This window comes from Xyrauchen texanus, chromosome 22 (assembly GCF_025860055.1).
Source record: "Xyrauchen texanus isolate HMW12.3.18 chromosome 22, RBS_HiC_50CHRs, whole genome shotgun sequence".
Classification (NCBI taxonomy): Eukaryota; Metazoa; Chordata; class Actinopteri; order Cypriniformes; family Catostomidae; genus Xyrauchen; species Xyrauchen texanus.
In genome coordinates, this window is record NC_068297.1 from 22,178,709 (window position 1) to 22,199,337 (window position 20,629).

The 20,629-nt window shown below is 40.1% G+C and overlaps 1 protein-coding gene across 1 annotated transcript; it reads left to right on the top strand.

The window, feature by feature from the left end:
• The first annotated feature begins 27 nt into the window (after positions 1-27).
• Positions 28-20,612, top strand: LOC127662641 (inositol-trisphosphate 3-kinase A-like). The gene is given in 8 exon segments (XM_052153921.1): positions 28-1,592; positions 1,595-1,968; positions 6,240-6,339; positions 7,539-7,752; positions 14,081-14,285; positions 15,516-15,614; positions 16,399-16,470; positions 16,680-20,612. Coding segments are annotated over 8 exon segments (1,341 nt in total). The 5' UTR covers positions 28-1,519; the 3' UTR covers positions 16,884-20,612.
• The last annotated feature ends 17 nt before the right edge of the window (positions 20,613-20,629 follow it).

A 20,629-nucleotide genomic window follows, 5' to 3' on the forward strand; every position in this document is an offset into this window, starting at 1 on the left:
TTTCAGCTCTGTAGGTCCTCACAATGCAAGTGAATGGTGTCCAGAACTTTGAAGCTCCAAAAAAGCATAGAAACTCACCATAAAAGCAATCCATACAACTACAGTGGTTAAATCCATGTCTTCTGAAGTTATATGATAGATTTGAATGAGAAGCTTGTACTATAAATCTCCAATTTTACTTTCACTTTCACATTCTTTGTGCATATCGTCACCTAGTGGTCGGGGCTGGTCAAAGGTGGACATTTCTAGTAAAAAGGACTTAAAGGAATAGTTCACTCTAAAATTACAATTATCTAATCATTTACTCACCATCATGTTATCCCAGGTGTGTATGACTTTCATTCTTCACCAGAACACATTTGAAGAAAATAGAACAATATCTCAGCTCAGTAGGTCCTTAAAATGCAAGTAGATGGGATCAGACCTTTAAAGCTCCAAAAATCACTGACAATCAGCATAAACCTAATCCATATGACTCCAGTTGTAAAACTAATGAAACGATCGATTTTGGTGCTAAAAAGTTCAATAATTAAGTACATATTTTAAATCATGGTTTCTGGACTGTTTCTCACCCACACTTATTTTATCGATTCTGAAGATATGGATTTTATCACTGGAGTCTTATGGATAACTTTTATGCTGCCACTATGTGCTTTTTGAAGATCCGTATAACTACAGAGCTGAAGTGTTTTAAAAAATAAATCTTAATTTCATCACAAATAGTCATACACCTCTGTGATGGCATGAGGGTGAGTAAATGATATGAGAATTTTGGATGGACTATCCCCTTGTTTTGAACCCAGAACATTCCTTAAAAATGATCATTATAGCCTATGTATTTTTATAATCTATTTTTAAATCCATAATTTGCCTAACTTTGTTGGTTTAATGTTCTCTTATCATTTTAATTTAACATATTGTGACGTCTGTAATGTGTACAAATAATTGTAGTCTATTAAACAATGCTTTTATAATATTGTTTCAGTGATAGAAATGACTTTGTACAAATTGCACGAAATGATAGTAATTAAGATACCTTTAGATAACTTTCACTTTAGGAACAATTTTAAGAGCCCACATTCGTTAACCTGTAATTTTCATAAAAACTCTCTTCAGGTTCCAACGTTTGACGAAGTGAAGGTTTACCTATCGACACAACACAATAAACACACGCACGGTACTACACTGAATAAGGAAATAAGATATCAAGCAAAAGTCAAACAAATTAAAAGTCAGGAAGAGCGGTGAAACGTTGAAATGCGGAAGATCTTTGTTCACAGCAGCAGTACTACACCGAGCCGAGGTGTTTACAGGGGTTCCCCACACACCGACTTACACTGGGCACTAAACCATCTGGATGCAGATCATGTGTTACGTAACTTACTGGAAATAAATGCACTGAAGTGAAACTCAATCAACTTTGCTTGGCGATAAACACGGATTCAATTTGGGGGCCCCCACTGTCGCAGCTCGTGGACCCTGGGACTGGGGGAATAAACCCAAGCCAAACCTCGGCTCGATGCCCAAAGAGAGGCGGAGGTCACTCCGAGAGGCGGTGTTCCCCCGTTTGTCTCCTATTTGCGACGGATCAGGGAAGGAGGAGGAGGAGGAGGAGAACGCGCAAGAAACTTTTCATCCACAGAGATTTGTGATGATCCAACACAGATGGCGGAACAGTACAGTAGGCAAGCAGGCTTTCTCCCCGACAGTAGTCCGATGCGAGGGTGCTTCGTGCCGCAGGTGACCATCACCTCTGACGGGGACTCGCGGGAGATCACGCAGGAGGATCTGGAGGAGGAGGAAGTGAACGGACGGCTGCGCCGCAAACTCTCCAACTCATCCCTCTCTTCCAATGGCTCTTCCACGGCGTTTGACGAGTCGGAGGATGACATCCTCAGTGACAACGAGAGCAAGAGCAAAGGCATTGTGACTCTGGAGCATTTGGGGGACTCGGTAGACACAGGAGAGGTAGGTTATTTTGCAAGTAGTGGTTCACTTTTTATAATTCGTTAAAGAGGGACTTGCAGCTGGGGAGAGCTTTCAGTTATGGGGCTGGCAATTTTTTTAAATGTTTTTTTCCTTCTATAATTATATATACTATATATATACTGTATAAAGTATGTAAGATACAGAACATATTTAAGGAAAATACCTATAAATAATCTTTTGTATTGTTTGGTATATTTAGAATATAGACAGGGTTAGTTAAATTATGGGCACATATGTTGATCCTTTCTTGAAATAACAGTAAAATCTTTCATAAGAACACCATACTAATAATGCGGAACTGTTGTTGTTTTTTTTTTTTTTTGAGTTATGCAATCTTTTGGTCTGCTGAAGTTGCAGATGAGGCTTTTATTTGATAGGCTATTTGTAAATGTATCTTGAGGAATGTCTCAGTATTGATAAGGCATGAGAAAACTATCTAATCAAGATCTGCATGTTTCTCATCATGACAGTTGAGACAACAATAACACACGATGCACTGAATAAGACTTGCATCGTGTGTTATTGTGTTGCACTGACATTTGTTCAGGCAGGATCATCATAATGGTATGTTTGTGTGGGTGTAGTGTCTGCCTGGACTGGTTAACACATGGTTTGTTCACCATATTGGCAATTCAAAATTGCACTGTATTTGCTGTTACACATGGCATTAGGTGCGTACAGTAGATCCTTATCAGGTGATCCTTGCATGTTCCTTCTGATGTAATATTTGCATTAATGGGAGTCAAGAACATATAATGATAAATAGTACGGCACTTTGAAAAAATATAACAAAAAATGTCAAGCCTTGAAATGTTTCTCCGGAATTGTTTACAAAGTAGGCTGTTCAGAGTTTTTACCTGAATTCTTTATTTTTTGTTTGCATTCAGCTATTTCAATATAGTTTGAGCAAATATGTTAAACGTGCAGCTTTATTAACTTCTCGGCACCTGGAGTTGTTCTAACAACAAGCTCAACAGGCTTAACCTGCCATATGCATGCTCGCACGTAATTCATTTTAGAGGTGAATTTTGAAGTAGGAAGAGACTTGTAGCATTACAGAAAACAATGTACAGTGAGGCACTTGCTATGGATTGAATGGGGTAATTTATGGAGGGTTTAAAGTCAGAAATGTGAAGTTTATACTTTTATTAAAGCACTTACAATAATTCTAAAAACACATGCATTATTTGAGATGTAAAGTTTAAATCACTGTTTCATCACCATGGCAACAAAGTTGTGAAATCAGAAATAACTTAACATAGTTAGTAAGCAATTTTCACTTAAATTGCTTACATGTTAAATGTTAACATGCATATTGTTTACGTCTTGTGGCTATAACTTTTAAGTGATTATTTGAACATTTATGGATTGGACCCATTCACATCCATTGTAAGTGCTTCACTGGAACCAAGATTTTATTTTATTTGTATTTGTTAAATGAAAGTAATTATAAAAGTCTAAATTGTTTTTTGTGGTAATCAATGTTATGCCACAAATGCTGTCGACTGAGTTTAACTTATATTGAACCTGTAATATTCATGCACAGAAGTAAAAATGTTTCTAAAATAGTCCTGTTTGTGGACGAGACAAACAATGTAGAGGATTTCTGAATTACTCATTATTTACAGATAATAGCTTTTGAGTAAGTGGTACATACACACACAAATAAGCAAAACAAAATTCAGGAGACATTAATGGAGCTTAAAGAAGATAAGAGAATAATTATACACAACACAAATGTACAAATAAATGGGCCCAAACTAAGAATTGTAATAAATCTAAAAGAATCTCAATAAATCGAATCACTAATTTTGATCATCCCTCTCTAATGCTTTGTTTCTCACTACTGGCGTGTCTGTAATTATTTTGAATGGATGTGTTACATATTGGCTAATTCACTGCCATAGAAGGTGTTCTCTGTCACTGTACTTTAAACACACTCTGCCTATGTAAGACTGAAAGTCACGTCTGCATAGTATCTATCCTTTAACTATTTGGAAAGTTACACACCTTGCGCTGAATTAACTGATCTATGTTGATCTTTTTAGTCGCACGAAGAGTCACATTCCATGAAAAAAAGCCTTTAGAGGTTTTAAAAAGAATGTTTGAGCAGGCCAGTTCCAGACACCTATTCTGAAAAGCAAAATGAACCATAGACAATGACACAAAGTGGCAAATACTTCATTTAATCAGCCTACTGTATATCAAAACAAAATGCCATTTGACATTTAAGCTGAAGCCACACTGTGCCACAAACATTTCCATCCACTGCTTGAAGGCAGAGCAACTTCAGTTTAGTTTTGTAAATCTCTAATTCACCGCAGTGTCACGTTGATTACAATAGAGATTCTTAAAATGTACGGCCAAACTAAGACCTCCTCATTTGGTGTGTTTTATAGAAATAGAAATCAAATTTTAGGAGTTAGGAGCCTATTTTTCACCAATTTTATTGGCTAATTCTACTTGTCTAAATATCATTTCAAAAATATATTTTTTGCTTGAGATATTTTGCTCATAATTTCATGCCATAATTGAGACATGTGTAATGTTGTTTTTTTATATATATATACTTACAGTAGCTTGTAGCAAGAAAATGGTTGGCTTTCAAATGCTTGGCTTACAGTGAACTTTTTAAACATTTAAATGTTTAACAGTTTTTTATGATGCAGTGTGTGATATGTTTATTGAAGGTAAAGCTTTTTGTCATTAAGTAGAAACATAACATTTTAAAACCTGATTGGTAGTTGTTTGAGTGGGCACCATAACGTTTGTAATGTCTGCATGACAGTCCAGTTCAGTATTTAGTTATGGGCGTGCTAGAAATGTGTGTGTGCACAGCTCTTTAAAGTGCAAGAAATAGCGTTTGGTTTATGGCTTTTTTCAGTATGTATACAGGGCTGTACTCAGTCTCCTTGACTTTAAACATGATGTACTCTCTATCTTGTCCAACCTCAAAAGCAGTTTTCAAGTACTACTCTACTTCCAGTTGAATACTCAGTAATAGAGTTTTAATTAAATGCTGCTGCTAATCATGATTGTTATTTTAACAAAAGTTAAAATCTGCTTTTCCTTGAGGGTAAATAACAAACACGAATTAGTCTATAGTCTTTTTGTCCAAATCAGTTGAAAGAACAAAGACTATCCTGCACTTCAGATATATACACCCTTACGATTTCAACACTAAGTTTCCATTATGATTCAGTAAAACCTGTTGTCTCAGAGTCAATAATTAAGGGTGTAGCATTGTGTCAAAATGTTCACAAATGATAATTTATGTAGGGGCCTTAAGCTCTTATACTCGATATTTGAGAAGATTCTTGTTTGTACAAGCAATAGCTGCAATACTTTGATTCAGCATATGGACAATACAATTGTTTCACCAATCATAACCCTTAACAATTTTAATGTGCGACTGAGAAAATCAGAGATTGTTTTGTTCAATGTTTTCACACACTTCACAGAGCATATCTTGTGTATGCGAATCAATCTCTGGAACATTTATCTGGAATATTGCTTCCTGTTGAAATAAAGAGTTACAATTTAGGGCTTTTCCTTAGACTGTCCTTGAACTCTGGCATATCATGCAATAAAAGACCCAATCGTTTATTGTTTAAGTATAACGTACTAACAAAGTTACATAATATAATATAGCACAGTATAAAAGGAAATTGCATCTCAATAAGCTACATGCTAAGTCTGAATTACAAACGCATGATGCATCTTTTCAAATGTTTTCATATAGAAACTTAAATGCAGTAAAAGCATAGGTTGTTAAAAGACAGCCATGCTTTTTAAATGTAACTCCCAAAATGAGTAGAAATGTTTTCCAGACTGCTCATTTGTAATGGGCAACAAATCAAGCATTTCGATGTTATAGGCTGAAGTGCTAAAGCTTTTTGTGCTTCACAGCTCAAACTGAGACCATGTGTGCGTGAGTCAGACTCGCACAGTTAAAGAACATTGTGCAGTGTTTAGAAACATTGTTAGTTGCTTTTGGTCACTGTACTGTTTAGAGACCAGCCTAATTTCTTGCAGCTTATTGCGGGTACAGAGATAAGTTCAAGTGTCATTTTCAGGCTTTTTTTAATTAGCCAACACTTTATGAAACTTTGTTCCAAGTGGAGTAATGCTATTTTAGATATAATTTATAGAAATACTGCCTTATACAGAGTGTTTGAAATATCTAATGTGTTTCATTCAGAGCTGATGGTCTGTCATGTCTGATTATGTTTCACTTCAATGTGTCTCAGCAAACCAATGCTTGGTGGAAACTGAAAACTATTGTCCATTGTCCTTTGGTAGCCTCACAACGAAAACGACTTTCCTGGGTTCAGTTAGCAGGCCATAAAGGTAAGACATAAACGACACACAATATTTGGCCCATGTCTTCTGATTGTGTTTTTTTATATTAATACATGAGGAAGTATTGTCATTTGATACCTTTTTTTAGGGAAATGATAATATGATTTGTTTGACCCTATGATCATTATGATGTTATGTTATATTTTAAAGGATTAGTTTATAAAAAAATAAAAAAATAAAATAAAAAGTAAACATCACGATTTACCCTCCCGTTGTTCCAAACACATGACTTTGAATTTGTGAAGAAAATTGTTCAAACCCATATGATGTGATTTTTTTTTTTTAAAGAATATCCTGATTACATTTATTTCATAAAATGAGAATGAATGGGGACTGGGGCTGTCAATCTCTAAAATGGCAAAAAAGGCACCATATAAGTATCATAAATGTTGACAACTTATGCCCTATATTTCAAGAAGTAATCTGAAGCAATATGATAGCTCTGTGTGATACATAGCCAGAGATGTAAGTCATTATTCACTGATCTTCCCCTCTGCTGAGGCTCTGAAATGGAGCACAAAAGTCGTATGGATTACAATAATAATGTGCCGTTAATGCCATTTGGACAACATTTGACACCATTGTTTCATGCATGTCTTGACATAGCATGTTTTAATGGAGACATATTTCAATTTGGGGAAGACAATAATTTAATAGCGACTTAAACTTCGGTATGTTTGTCACAGTAACCAATCATATGGCTTCAAAAGATTTCAAATATATTGTAAAAGTTCCACAAACCACTATTATGGTACTTTCATGGTGCTTTTTTGAAATGTTGGAACTTGCCAGCCTAACCTACATTCACTTTCTTTTTATGGAAAAGAGTGTCTAGGATATTTTAAAAAAAAATCACCTTTAGTGTTCTATGGAACAAAATAAATAAATAAATCATACAGGTTTATAACAAGGCAAAAGGGTAAGTGAGGGTAAAGTAAATGGTAAAACATTATTTTTGGGTTAACTAGACTATTCAATTAAGCTATGGGAAATGCATGTAGATATGAAAAATATATTGATATTTACTAATAGATGACTACAGCAGTTCCTTGATATTCTGACTCAGATCTAGTTTTCTGTCTTGAGTGTAAAGTTATGGACTGACAAATCTCTGGGAGGTTCAGTGTTAATTATTTGTGCTCCACTGACTCTAGTCATCATTTGTCTGTGTTTGTTTTTCTGTCCAGGCAGCTTCAAAGCAGGAGATAAGGGCTCCATATTGAAGAAGTTCTCAGAGAATGAGAAGCAGTGTTTTGAGAGGCTGAAAGAGGATGCTTTAAATTCCTTCGTGCCAGTCTACAATGGAGTGGTAGAGAGAGATGGAGAACTCTTTCTGAAAATGAAAGACCTATTGGCCAGTTTTGATACTCCAAATGTCATGGACTGCAAAATGGGAGTGAGGTAGATTAATAAGATTGTTAGAAGGTTGTTTACTGGGCCATATTTAGCATATATTATGATTTAAAGAATAGTTCACCCTAAAAGTGAAAATTCTGAAATGTCATTCCAAACTTAAATAGCTTTTTTTCTCATGCATAACACAATGGAGTCTTTTTAATAGAATGCCAGTTAATAATGCTTCACTTTAAAGCTTTAAAAAGACCCCTAATTATATAACAGTAATTATATAAAAGCATAAAAGTATTCCATGATTATGCAGTTCTAAACAATGAGAGCACATTAATGAAGCCAATCACTTTAAACTTTAATAACCTAATATTAAAGAATCCTGTCCTAAACATAAAACTTTAGTTACATATTCCCAACATTAGAGCAGCTCACAGACTCTAGAGACTGATTTCTACTGCAGGCAAATACTGTATAACACTCCTCATTTACTAAGGTTAATTCTCTCCTTTTCATAGTCATGCTAACTTGCATGTACACTTGTGCACTACAAGTTTACACTGTGTGTGGTGGGAAGTTTGGCCTGCTAAAACAGCTGTTCTGCTTCCTGTCAGGGCTAGGGGTGGAGCTGAGTCTCATGTAGAGAGAGGCCATCTCACAGTGAACAACAATAATAACCACTTCCTGTGCATATGCAGTGAAAACAACATGCACATTTACAAAGGCAGACACGGGGCGTCCCTGAGGGCTTCCTTCTCACATACACTTCATGTATTCTTTCTTCACACTGAGAGAGATTTTTTAAAAGGAGTCCCTTGGTTACTTCCTCTTCTCACACACAGGAAGTCAAGTAAGGTTTAAGACTGAAACCGAAATCAGAATATTACTGGTCTCGTCTACACAAACAACCTCCACTAGGCTATTAATTGTCCGCAGAACGGGCACACATGACCTTTAATCGAGTGTCAATTTAATTGAGTTTAATTGACACTGTAATCACATGACCCACAATTTACATGAAAAGGTTGTAATCTGGTCCTCTAACCTGATTGGACAAGTGGCTTTTTAAGAGTGCTGATAATTCTGTCAGTCTGTACGTTGCTTGCCGACACACTGTGGTTGATTCTGCTTTGGCTTATTTTTAAACTTTATTCTTAGTTGGAACTATTTCCATTACTGGTCAAATCACATCCGTGCTGAAATTCAGTACATCTGTTATGGCCGAAACATACTCTACACTAATACATGAATGCATAAGCTTCTAGCTACGTGAGCTTTATTTCATGCATAGTTGCACACCCAATATGTGTCAGTATTGCATTCTTAGCATTGTCAACAGGGAGCTATTGTGAACATTAGTGTGAACTGAACTCTATGCTTCTACATTGAGTTCTCTTTCAAGTCAACTACTGCCACAGCACAATAACAGTTTCAAGAGAATATTGCTGAGCCAGTAAGTTAAAGTCGATACATTTAGCAACTTGAATAATAATTAACATATCAAATTTAAAGGGATAGTTCACCCAAAAATGAAAATTCTCTCATCATTTAATCACCCTCATGCCATACCAGATGTGAATGGCTTCCTTTCTTCTGCAGAACACAAATTAAGATTGTTTTAGAAGAATATTTCACCTCTGTAGGTCCACACATTGCAAGTGAATTCCAAATTCCAAAATTTAGAAGGTCTAAAAATCATATTAAGGCAGTATAAAGTAATCCATACAAATCTAGTGGTTAAATCCATGTCTTCTGAAGTGCTATGATAAGTGTGGGTGAGAAACAGATCCATATTTATGTATTACTTTACTATAAATCTCCACCTTTGAGCAGCCCAAACCAGTAGGTGGCTGAATGTGAAAGTAGAAGTCACTTCTATGAAAGTGAAAGTGTGGATTTACAGTAAAATTGTCACGATCTGGGAAATCAGGAGAAGGCAGACAGAAGGTAGGATCCAAACGCGGCTTTATTGAAAACCATAAATTAACAAAACACGGGAACAAAGGAAAGGTCCACAATGGGAAAACAGAGACAAAACCTTGGAAGGACACGGGGACAGCAACAAGGGGAACAGGAACCACGAACGGGAGAGTAGTCACAGGGAACTCGGGCTGGAAACAGGGAGCTAACAGATACATCCAGTCACAAACAATGACCGACAGAGACTGAACAAACAGACAGGGTTAAATACATGAACAAGGGAAAAAGGGGCCAATGAACAAACAGAACTTAAACAAGGTAACAAGGTGATGAACAGAATCCAATGGCAAATTAATGAGGGCAGGTGAAAACAATGAACGGAGAACACGAATGCTAACAAGAAAACTATGGAAGTACAAGGGTGACAAAAGTACAAAACTAAGGAATTACAAAAGTGACAAAAATGACAAACAAAGGGCAACAGTGAAACAAGACAAGGTAATAGAAGAAACTACAAAGGACTACAAACACCAAAACAGGAAACAGGAACTAAACTAAGCTTCAACATAAAAGCACAAAACAAAAGACAACAGTGAACATGACAGAACCCCCCTCAAAGGATCGGATTCCAGACGATCCTAAAAAAAATAAATGACAAAAAAACCCCCCACAAGAAACAAAGTGAGGGACCCAGGGGCAAACAGACAGACCAAAGGGGGCACAAGGGGCAATCAGGCAGTCCGAGGAGGCAAAAGGGGCAAATAGGCAGTCCACGGGGGCAAAAGGGGAAATGAGACAGTCCACGGGGGCACAAAGGGCAGACAGGCAGACCAGGGAGGCCGAGAGGGCAGGTAAGCAGTCTCTGGGGGTGTGTGCAGGGAACCAGGTCGGGTGGCCTGGGGGGCATCCACCGGATAGGGACAGGTTTAGGTGGTCTGGGAGATGGCCGCAGAGCAGGGGCCGGTTCAGGGGGCCTGGGAGGTGGCCACAGGACAGAGGCCGGTTTAGATGGCCTGGGGGCTGGCCACTTGGCAAGGGCCGGTTCAGGGGACCTGGGAGGTGGCCATCGGACAGGGACAGGTCCCGGAGGCGGAGCTGAGAGGGGCTCTGGAGGCGAAGCTGTGGGAGGCTCTGGAGGCTCAGGAGGCAGAACCATGGAAAGCTCTGGAGGATCAGGGGCGGAGCCGTGGGAGGCTCAAGAGGCCGAGCAGAGGGAGGCTCAGGGGGCAGAGCCGTGGGAGGCTCAGGGGGCAGAGCCGTGGGAGGCTCAGGGGCAGAGCCGTGGGAGGCCCAGGAGACAGGGCAAAGGGAGGTGGCGCCGCAGGAGGCTCTAGAGGCTCTAGAGGCGACGACCTGGAAGGCTTTGGCGGCGGAGCCGATGGAGGTGGCGCCGTATGAGGCTCTAGAGGCGGAGGCCTGGAAGGCTCAGGAGGTGGAGCCAATGGAGGTGGCGTCGTAGGGGGCTCCAGAGGCGAAGGCCTGGAAGGCTCTGGAGGTGGAGCCGAAGGAGGCTCAGGAGACGGAACTGAGGAAGGCCTAGGAGGCGGAGCCGAGGATGGTTCAGGAGGTGGAGCCGAGGGCGGTGGCGCCGTAAGCAGCTCTAGAGGCGGAGCCGTGGAAGGCTCGGGAGGCGGAGCCGTGGAAGGCTCGGGAGGCTTGAGGGGTGGAGCCCTGGGAGGCTCGGGAGGCGGAGCCCTGGGAGGCTCGGGAGGCTTGAGGGGCGGAGCCCTGGGAGGCTTGAGAGGCGGAGTCCTGGAAGGCTCGAGAGGCCGAGCTCTGGGAGGCTCGAGAGGGGCCCTGGAAGACTCGGTAGGCGAAGCTCTGGAAAGCTCGGAAGGCGGAGCTCTGGAAAGCTCGGAAGGCGGAGCCCTGGGAGGCTCGGAAGGCGGAGCCCTGGGAGGCTCGAGAGGCTCGAGAGGCGGAGCTCTGGGAAGCTCGAGAGGCGGAGCTCTGGGAAGCTCGAGAGACTTGAGAGGCGGAGTCCTGGAAGACTCAGGAGGCGGAGCTCTGGGAGGCTCGAGAGGAGCCCTGGAAGACTTGGTAGGCGAAGCTCTGGAAAGCTCGGAGGGCGGACCTCTGGAAAGCGGAGCTCTGGAAAGCTCGGAAGGCGGAGCTCTGGAAAGCTCAGGAGGCTCGGAAGACGCTGACTCTTGGACAGGCACGACCACTGGCGCTGGCTTTTGGACGGTCATGGCTACTGGCACTGGCTCTTGGACTGTCGAGTCTACGGGCGCTGGCTCAGGGACGGTCGAGGCTACGGGCGCTGGCTCAGGGACGGTCGAGGCTACGGGCGCTGGCTCAGGGACGGTCGAGGCTACGGGCGCTGGCTCAGGGACGGTCGAGGGTATGGGCGCTGGCTCAGGGACGGTCGAGGGTACGGGCGCTGGCTCAGGGACGGTCGAGGCTACGGGCGCTGGCTCAGGGACGGTCGAGGCTACGGGCACTGGCTCACTGACGTCTGAGGCCACAGGCGCTGGCTCGGGGACGGTCGAGGGCTCAGGCTCGCTCACCGTGGCTGACGAGGGCTCAGGCTCGCTCACCGTGACATGCGTGGGCTCTGGCTCGCTCATCGTGACATGCGTGGGCTCTGGCTCGCTCACTGTGGCTGGCGCAGACCGGGAGGCGGCAGCCCGTCTTCTCTCCCTCCTCTGGGCAGACGAAGTGGGCCGCGCTGGCTCATGGAAGGCGACTGGCGTGAGGGTGACCTCGTTGACAGGTGGGACTGGCATGACAGGAAGAGCCAAGGGCGAGCTGAAGGTCGCCACCGCGGGAGGTGAGGCAGGATTCTCCTCTGCCACGTACACCGTGAGTGACGAACCGCTGACCAGCAGAGCCTCTTCCACCATCTCCTCCAAAGTCCAGCCGAGCGTCGCCGGTGGCAACCGCTCCCTTAGTGAGGCATTCAGGTTTCCCTGGAAGAAAGATGCCAGGATTCGGTCCGGGAAGTCGGAGACAAACACCAGCTCGAGGAAGTCCTGGACGTGGTCCTCAATCGGTCGGTCCCCCTGCTTCAAGCAGAGCAGCTGGTAGTTGGCCTGTTGGGCCGCTGGATCCATTGTTGGTCGGTCGTTCTGTCACGATCTGGGAAATCAGGAGAAGGCAGACAGAAGGTAGGATCCAAACGCGGCTTTATTGAAAACCATAAATTAACAAAACACGGGAACAAAGGAAAGGTCCACAATGGGAAAACAGAGACAAAACCTTGGAAGGACACGGGGACATCAACAAGGGGAACAGGAACCACGAACGGGAGAGTAGTCACAGGGAACTCGGGCTGGAAACAGGGAGCTAACAGATACATCCATTCACAGACAATGACCGACAGAGACTGAACAAACAGACAGGGTTAAATACATGAACAAGGGAAAAAGGGGCCAATGAACAAACAGAACTCAAACAAGGTAACAAGGTGATGAACAGAATCCAATGGCAAATTAACGAGGGCAGGTGAAAACAATGAACGGAGAACACGAACGCTAACAAGAAAACTATGGAAGTACAAGGGTGACAAAAGTGCAAAACTAAGGAATTACAAAAGTGACAAAAATGACAAACAAAGGGCAACAGTGAAACAAGACAAGGTAATAGAAGAAACTACAAAGGACTACAAACACCAAAACAGGAAACAGGAACTAAACTAAGCTTCAACATAAAAGCACAAAACAAAAGACAACAGTGAACATGACAAAAATAAAGGACTTAAATATTTATCTGTTTTCACCCACACTTATCAAATCACTTCTGAAGATATGGGTTTAACCACTGGAGTTGCGTGGATTATTTTTATGCTGCCTTTATGTGCTGTTTGGACCTTCTGCGTTCTGATAACATTCACTTGCATTGTATGGACCTACAGAGCTGAGATATTCTTCTAAAAATCTTTGTTTGTGTTTAGCAGAAGAAAGAAAGTCATATAGATCTAGGATGGCATGAGCAACGCAAGTACACACGTTCTGTATGTTCAACTGGAGCGTGCTGGCCAAGTGTTCACATCTGCATATGCATACTTAGTATAATATATAGTATGTGGACACTTTGTTTGACTATTCCAATAATTCCAGTGAAGACAAATCCTAATGATTCGGAGGACAACAACATTCTATAGAATTGTTTGCATACAAATTTGTTGCAACAGTTTAGGGAGGCCCTTTTCTGTTCTGGCATGAAAATCACACAGTGCACAAACCATGGTACACTCCATAAAGAAAACTGAGTCTGGTGTGGAAAAATTTGACTGGCCAGCACAAAGCCCAGATCTGAACCCCACTGAACCCCACATTTGAGATCCTGCAAATCCCTGCAACCATGTTCCAACATCTAGTCCCAGAACAATGGTCCATATAATTTTGGCCATAAAGTGTATATTTTTAGATAGATTTATAGTGATTGTACCATTGTTTTTGAGCAAGCACCATAATCTTTTTCTTTTGTTTGTTTCTTTCTCTCTCTTTCTTTCATTCAGGACGTATCTGGAGGACGAGCTAGTGCGGGCGAGGGTCAAGCCTAAGCTACGCAGAGACTTATATAAAAAGATGCTGGAGGTGGACAGTGAGGCTCCTACAACTGAGGAACAGAAGCAACAGGCTGTTACTAAACCACGCTACATGCAGTGGAGGGAAAGTCTTAGCTCTACTAACAATCTGGGCTTCCGCATCGAGGGTATCAAGGTAAACGCAGTGCTTGAAAATCAGGGCCCAGTTGAAAGAAACCCTTAAAGTCAAGAAAACCCTTTTATAATTGTACCGGGTAAGTGTATTGCCACTAAGGTTTTTTTTTTTGTAAACTTTAGAGGTATCTGGGCTCAGAGCTTTCCTCTTTTGAATGACATTACCATTTAATTGCCTAATGAATACATGATTGTAAGGAGAATTGAGGCACATGTGTACATCACTAAAGCAATTTAGAGCCAGTTACAAAAATACAGCAACAAAGCAATTAAAACCTGCACTTATGCAACATCATTTTGAAATGTAATGGGAATGTTCAGCAAACCCCCACCTCTCAAATTACTGTTGTTTTGTTACAAACATCTAGCATATATGGAGCTCTTTTACAAATCATTTTGAGCACCTTAACGTACACTGTATGGAAAAAAACATGTGGATACCTAAACATTGCATAAGTAGTCATTTTAAATACCAGGCATTTACACTTGGAGGGAGTTCGTCATCCCCAACAGCTTCCACTCTTCTGGAAAGACTTTCCACTAAATGTTGGAACATGGCTGTGATGGCCCTCCCCAAACTGCTGTCATAGAATGTCATTGTATGCCGTAGTATTAAGATTTGTCTTCACTGGACAGAGCCATAGCCTAGCGGGCTGTGCTCGTGACATGTGGTGCTGATGCATCGCAGGTAACCCGAATTCGAGTCCCGGCTTGTGAGTTCCTTTCCCGATCCCATTCCCACTCTTCTGCCTCTCATTTCATGTCACCTCTCTACTTTCCCTATCCCATTAAAAAGCCAAAAGTATTTTAAATTAGTAAAATAAAATAAAAAAAGATTTGTCTTCACTGGAATTAATGGGCCTTGTCTAAGACCTTAATTAGAAGGGGTGTCCATGTACCTTTGGTCATTTAATGTAATTGTCAAGGATTGAGTTTTTAAGTCTTCACGTACATCTGTTATACTTTTGATAATTTTCTTAATTGGTATAAATCACATATTATCCTCATCCTGCTGTTAAGGTCTATAAAAGTTTCAGTGCCCAGTTGCACAAATATTATAATAATATTATTATTATTAAGTTATTATTGTAAGGATTTGTCACTAGGGGTTTTCTTACCTTAAGAGGTTTTTTGCAACCAGCTGCAGAAACTTAAACCAAGCATTATTTCTGGGCATATGTTTTTGTTTGGATTGCATATCAATTAGTAATTCATTGTTTTATTTTCTCAGAGTGGTGAAACCTGCAACACAGACTTTAAAAGGACCCGCTCAATGGAGGACATCACTCAGGTCTTCAAGGATTTTGTTGGAGGCAACAAAAACATAATTGTGAGTGACTTCTTCGAACTAGATCGAACTGTTATGTTACCCATTGCATACACAGCATCATTTGCCTATAACAATATTCTTTATAAGCTACAAATGAATGAAAATTAGACCTTGAGTATTTCTATCCAGGATATATTACTTTGATTAATCAAGGACAGATGTTTGTAGGCCATATCTTTTCTCACAGTGCCACACCAACATGGCAGTTAAACAGTATCATGAAAGCCAGTCTTAAAGGAATAGTTCACCTAAAAATTCAGTCATCAAGAAGTTACCATATTATAGCATTATGTCCAAGCTGCTCTTTTTCGTACAATGTAAGTTAATGGTACTTGCATTATCGTTTGACTTGGCTTGGAATATAGTGCTTTTTTGCCACTTTTTATGATGTTTTTGCACGTTTTGGAGATTGACAGCTCCTATGATTCAGTGTAAACAACCTTCAAAACAGACCTTTTGTGTTTCAAAGAAGAATGTCAGGTTTAGAACAACATGTTGGGAAGCAATGACAGAATTTAAATTTTTGGGTTAACAATCCCTTTAATGCTGTATAACAATCCCTTTAAATGTTACTTCACATCAAGGATATGGTGCATTTAAGAAATTGAGGAACTAGAACTGAGTTAGAAAAGCAGATTCAGCCAGTTCAGACTGAGGTTTAAGGTCATGAATAAATTAACCTAAACAGGAACTTCACTGTGCTTTTTGTTAATAAATACTTAAAAAATAACTTCAGTAGAATTATTAATTAATCTTGTGCTTTTCTCCTTCACCTACCTTAAAGAACTCCTATATAACAAGGCTTAAGGATATTAAACATGTTCTGATGACTTCAGAGTTCTTCAAGAAACACGAGGTAAACATTTTTTTTACAAATTTTGTGAAATTATTTTTTGAAGACATCTTTGTTCTACAGTGGTAGAAGTCTAAAAATAATTGAAATATAATATTTATTAATGTTTTATATGCAATACTGTGGCATACTATACATTATGTTTTACTAATGTTTTTCAAATGGTTTGTTCCATCTCAAAAGTCATTAGAACATTTATTTGTGTCTTTAAGGTCATTGGGAGTTCACTTCTCTTCATTCACAATCACACAGAGAGAGCTGAAATCTGGCTCATTGACTTTGGGAAGACAACACCTCTTCCGGATGGACAGAGCGTGGATCACTACAGACCCTGGGAAGAGGGCAACCGAGAGGATGGATACCTATTGGGCCTTGACAACCTGCTGCAGACCCTTACCTCACTTGCCAGGGAGTGACCTTTTGACTTCTTTTTGAGAACTTTTTTTTGTGAGTGACAGCAACGGGATGGATGCTGATAGACAATACATTTTTTGCAGTGCATTATAGGGAGGCTACCGGTGAAATAATTAATTACTTTACAGTATTAAGCTGTAAAAGCATCCCATTGTCAGACCAGTTTTAAATTTTTTTTTATTTCAAACTGATCTTTGATTTAATGTCTGTCATTATGCATCATACAGTTCCTCCTCCCCAAGACCCTTTGTGTTGTGTGTATTTTATGTACATACTGGCACCTATCATAATCAGTTGTTTTATATATGTATATGTAGGGTTGAATTCAGAATCTTACATACACATTGGTTGAAGTCATTAAAACCAATATTTTAACCACTCCACAGATTTTATATTAGCAATCTATAGTTTTGGCAACTTTTGTGCATGATACAAGTCATTTTTCCAACAATTATTTACAGACAGATTGTTTCACTGTCAATTGACTATCACACAATTACAGTGGATCAGAAGTTTACATTCACTAAGTTAACTGTGCATTTAATCCAGAACAGATTGTCAAGCCTTTGGCAATTAGCCAATTAGCTTATGATAGGCTAATTGGAGTCAATTGGAGGTGTACGTGTGGATGTATTTTAAGGCCTATCTACAAACTCAGCGCCTCTTTGATTGACATCATGGGAAAATCTAAAGAAATCAGCCAAGACCTCAGAAAAAAGGTATGGTTAATCCTTTGGAACAATTTCCAAACACCTAAAGGTGCCTCGTTCATCTGTACAAACAATAGTACTCAAGCATAAACCCCATGGGACAACACAGCCATCATACCACTCAGGATGGAGACGCATTCTGCCTCCTAGAGATCAACGTAGTTTGGTGCGAAAAGTGTAAATCAATCCCAGGGTAACAGCAAATGACCTTGTAAAGATGCTGGAGGAAACAGATAGACAAGTATCTATATCCACAGTAAAACGAGTCCTATATCGACATAAACTGAAAGGCTGCTCTGCAAGGAAGAAACCATAGAATAGCCAGACTACAGTTTGCAAGTGCACATGGGGACAAAGATCTTACTTTTTGGAGAAATGTCCTCTGGTCTGATGAAACAAAAATTTAGCAGTTTGGCCAATGCTGCAGGAGGGACAGATGCACTTCACAAAATAGATGGCATCATGAGGAAGGAGAATTATATTGAATCAAAATCTCAAGACATCAGCCAGGAAGTTAAAGCTCGGTCACAAATGGGTCTTCCAAATGGACATTGACCCCAAGCATACCTCCAAAGTTGTGGCAAAATGGCTTACGGACACCAAAGTCAAGGTATTGGAGTGGCCATCACAAAGCCCTGACCACAATCCGATAGAAAATTACACCAGTTCTGTCTGGAGGAATGGGACACAATTCCAACAACTTATTGTAAGAGGTTTGTGGAAGGCTACCCAAAACATTTGACCCAAGTTAAACAATTTAAAGGTAATGCTACCAAATACTAACAAAGTATATGTAAACCTCTGACCCACTGGGAATGTGATGAAATTAAAGCTGAAATACATAATTCTCTCTACTATTATTCTGATGTTTCACATTATTAAAATAGTGATCCTAACTGACCTAAGACGGGGAATATTTTCTACGATTAAATGTCAGGAATTGTGAAAAACTGAGTTTAAATGTACTTGGCTATGGTGTATGTAAACTTCTGACTTCAAATGTATTTATATATATTTGTGACGAGGAGGAGGAGAGCGTGGCCAGGCCACGCACTTAATCAGCTGATCAGTGGGAGAGCGAAATAAAGTGGGGCCGGAGGCGCCACTTCGAGAGAGAGATATGCATATGTGTCTGTGTTTGTCTATGTTTGTTTTTAGTTAAGTTTCTGATTAAACTTTACGTTGACTGTTCAGCTGGTTCCCGCCTCCTCCTTGCCCACCTTTACCTGTTACAATATTATTTCTGCACATTTCATAAAGGATAAACTCGCATTAATATTTGGTTGTTAGCAACATTGCTACATGTCTAGGACCAACAAACACTAGTCAAACAATAGACCTTATTCACGCTTGCTCCATCTTTAATTTTTAATAGGAATGACTTTGAGGCTGTGAAGGAAAGACTTACAGTCTCTTCAATGGGCTTTACTGCAGTTTAAATAATTTTTGGATCGTTCCGCAGACAAAACATCGATAAAATGTCTGTCCAAGAACAATCAGTATACAAAGAACTCCAGACAACATGAGTTGTGGAAAATCAGATGTGATCTAGGAGCTTTAAACAACTTTATATAGTTTGTGCCATTGTAGAGATGGTAAGTCTATCGTCACAGCCTCGTTGTCATTCCCATTAAAAAACAAAGACGATGGTAGCATGAATAATGTCTGTTGACATTGCACAACTGAATATTTTCTAAACTTGTGCCATTAAACTAATGTGTAGAACCATTATGCAACAATTATAGGGTTACCTTTTAAAGTCTATGCCATTAAATTAATATTTCACCTAAAAATGAAAATTCATCTTTAATTTACCCTCATGCCATCCCAGATGTGTATGACTTTCTTTCTTCTGTAGAACACAGACAAAGCTCTGTAGGTCCATACAATGCAAATGAGTGCCAAAATTATGAATCTCCAAAATGCACAAAGTCAGCATAAAAGTAATCCATAAAATTCCAGTGGTTAAATCCATATCTTCTGAAGAGATATGATATGTGTGGGTGAGAAACAGTTCAATATTTAAGTATGTTTTTACCATACATTCTCCTCCCTGCCCAGTAGGGGGTGATATGCATGAAGAATGTGAATTGCCAAAAACAAAAGAAGAAGGAATTAAATATTAAACTGTTTCTCACCCACACCTGTCATATCACTTCAGAGTATATGGATTTAACTAATGGAACTTTATAGACAGTTACTGTGTTTATGCGCATTTTAGAGCTTCAAAATGTTGGCACACATTCACTTGCATTGTGAGGACCAACAGAGCTGAAATATTCTTCTAAAAATCTTTGTTTGTATTCAGTAGAAGAAAGAAAGTCATACACATCTGGTATGGCATGAGGATGAGTAAATTATGAGAGAATTTTTATTTTTTGGGGAACTATCCCTTTAAATTCTGTCATCATTTACTAACATTGTTCCAAACCAGTATGATTTACTTTCTTTCATGGAACACAAAAGGAGGTGTTAGGCAGTATGTTAGGGACTCATAGACAATTCACCATTTTCTTTTGTTGCATATGTTTCTGTACAATTAAAGTTAATGGTGACTGAGTCTGTCCATCCCTAACATTCTGCCTAACACAGAAGAATGTAACGAGTTTGGGCAAGATGAGAGTGTGAATGATGGTAGACTTGTATATAGAATACATTATTTGGGCGAACTATCCATCTTGTGTGCTAAGTGGTACATGTACGCAAAGATACAGTGTGAATAATGCACTCGTGTATTTCTAGTAATGTTTGGGAATATTTTGTTCTTTGACCGCAGTGATCAATCAAAGGTGGTGTTATAGATTATTCTTTTGATGTTTGCAGGGACATATTTTATTGGTGTTATTTTGAAGGATCTGCGTTGCAATTTTCCATACCTGCACATCACTTCAAGTGTTTTCATTATGGATCAGACCAACTTAACCTTGTGACACTATTTTGTTTTTTGGGGCAGGTGAGGTTTGTTACAGTGTTCCCTGTGCAGTATGTTTATTGCAAATAAAACATCAGCTCAAATAATTCTGTGTTCTCTTTTCCCC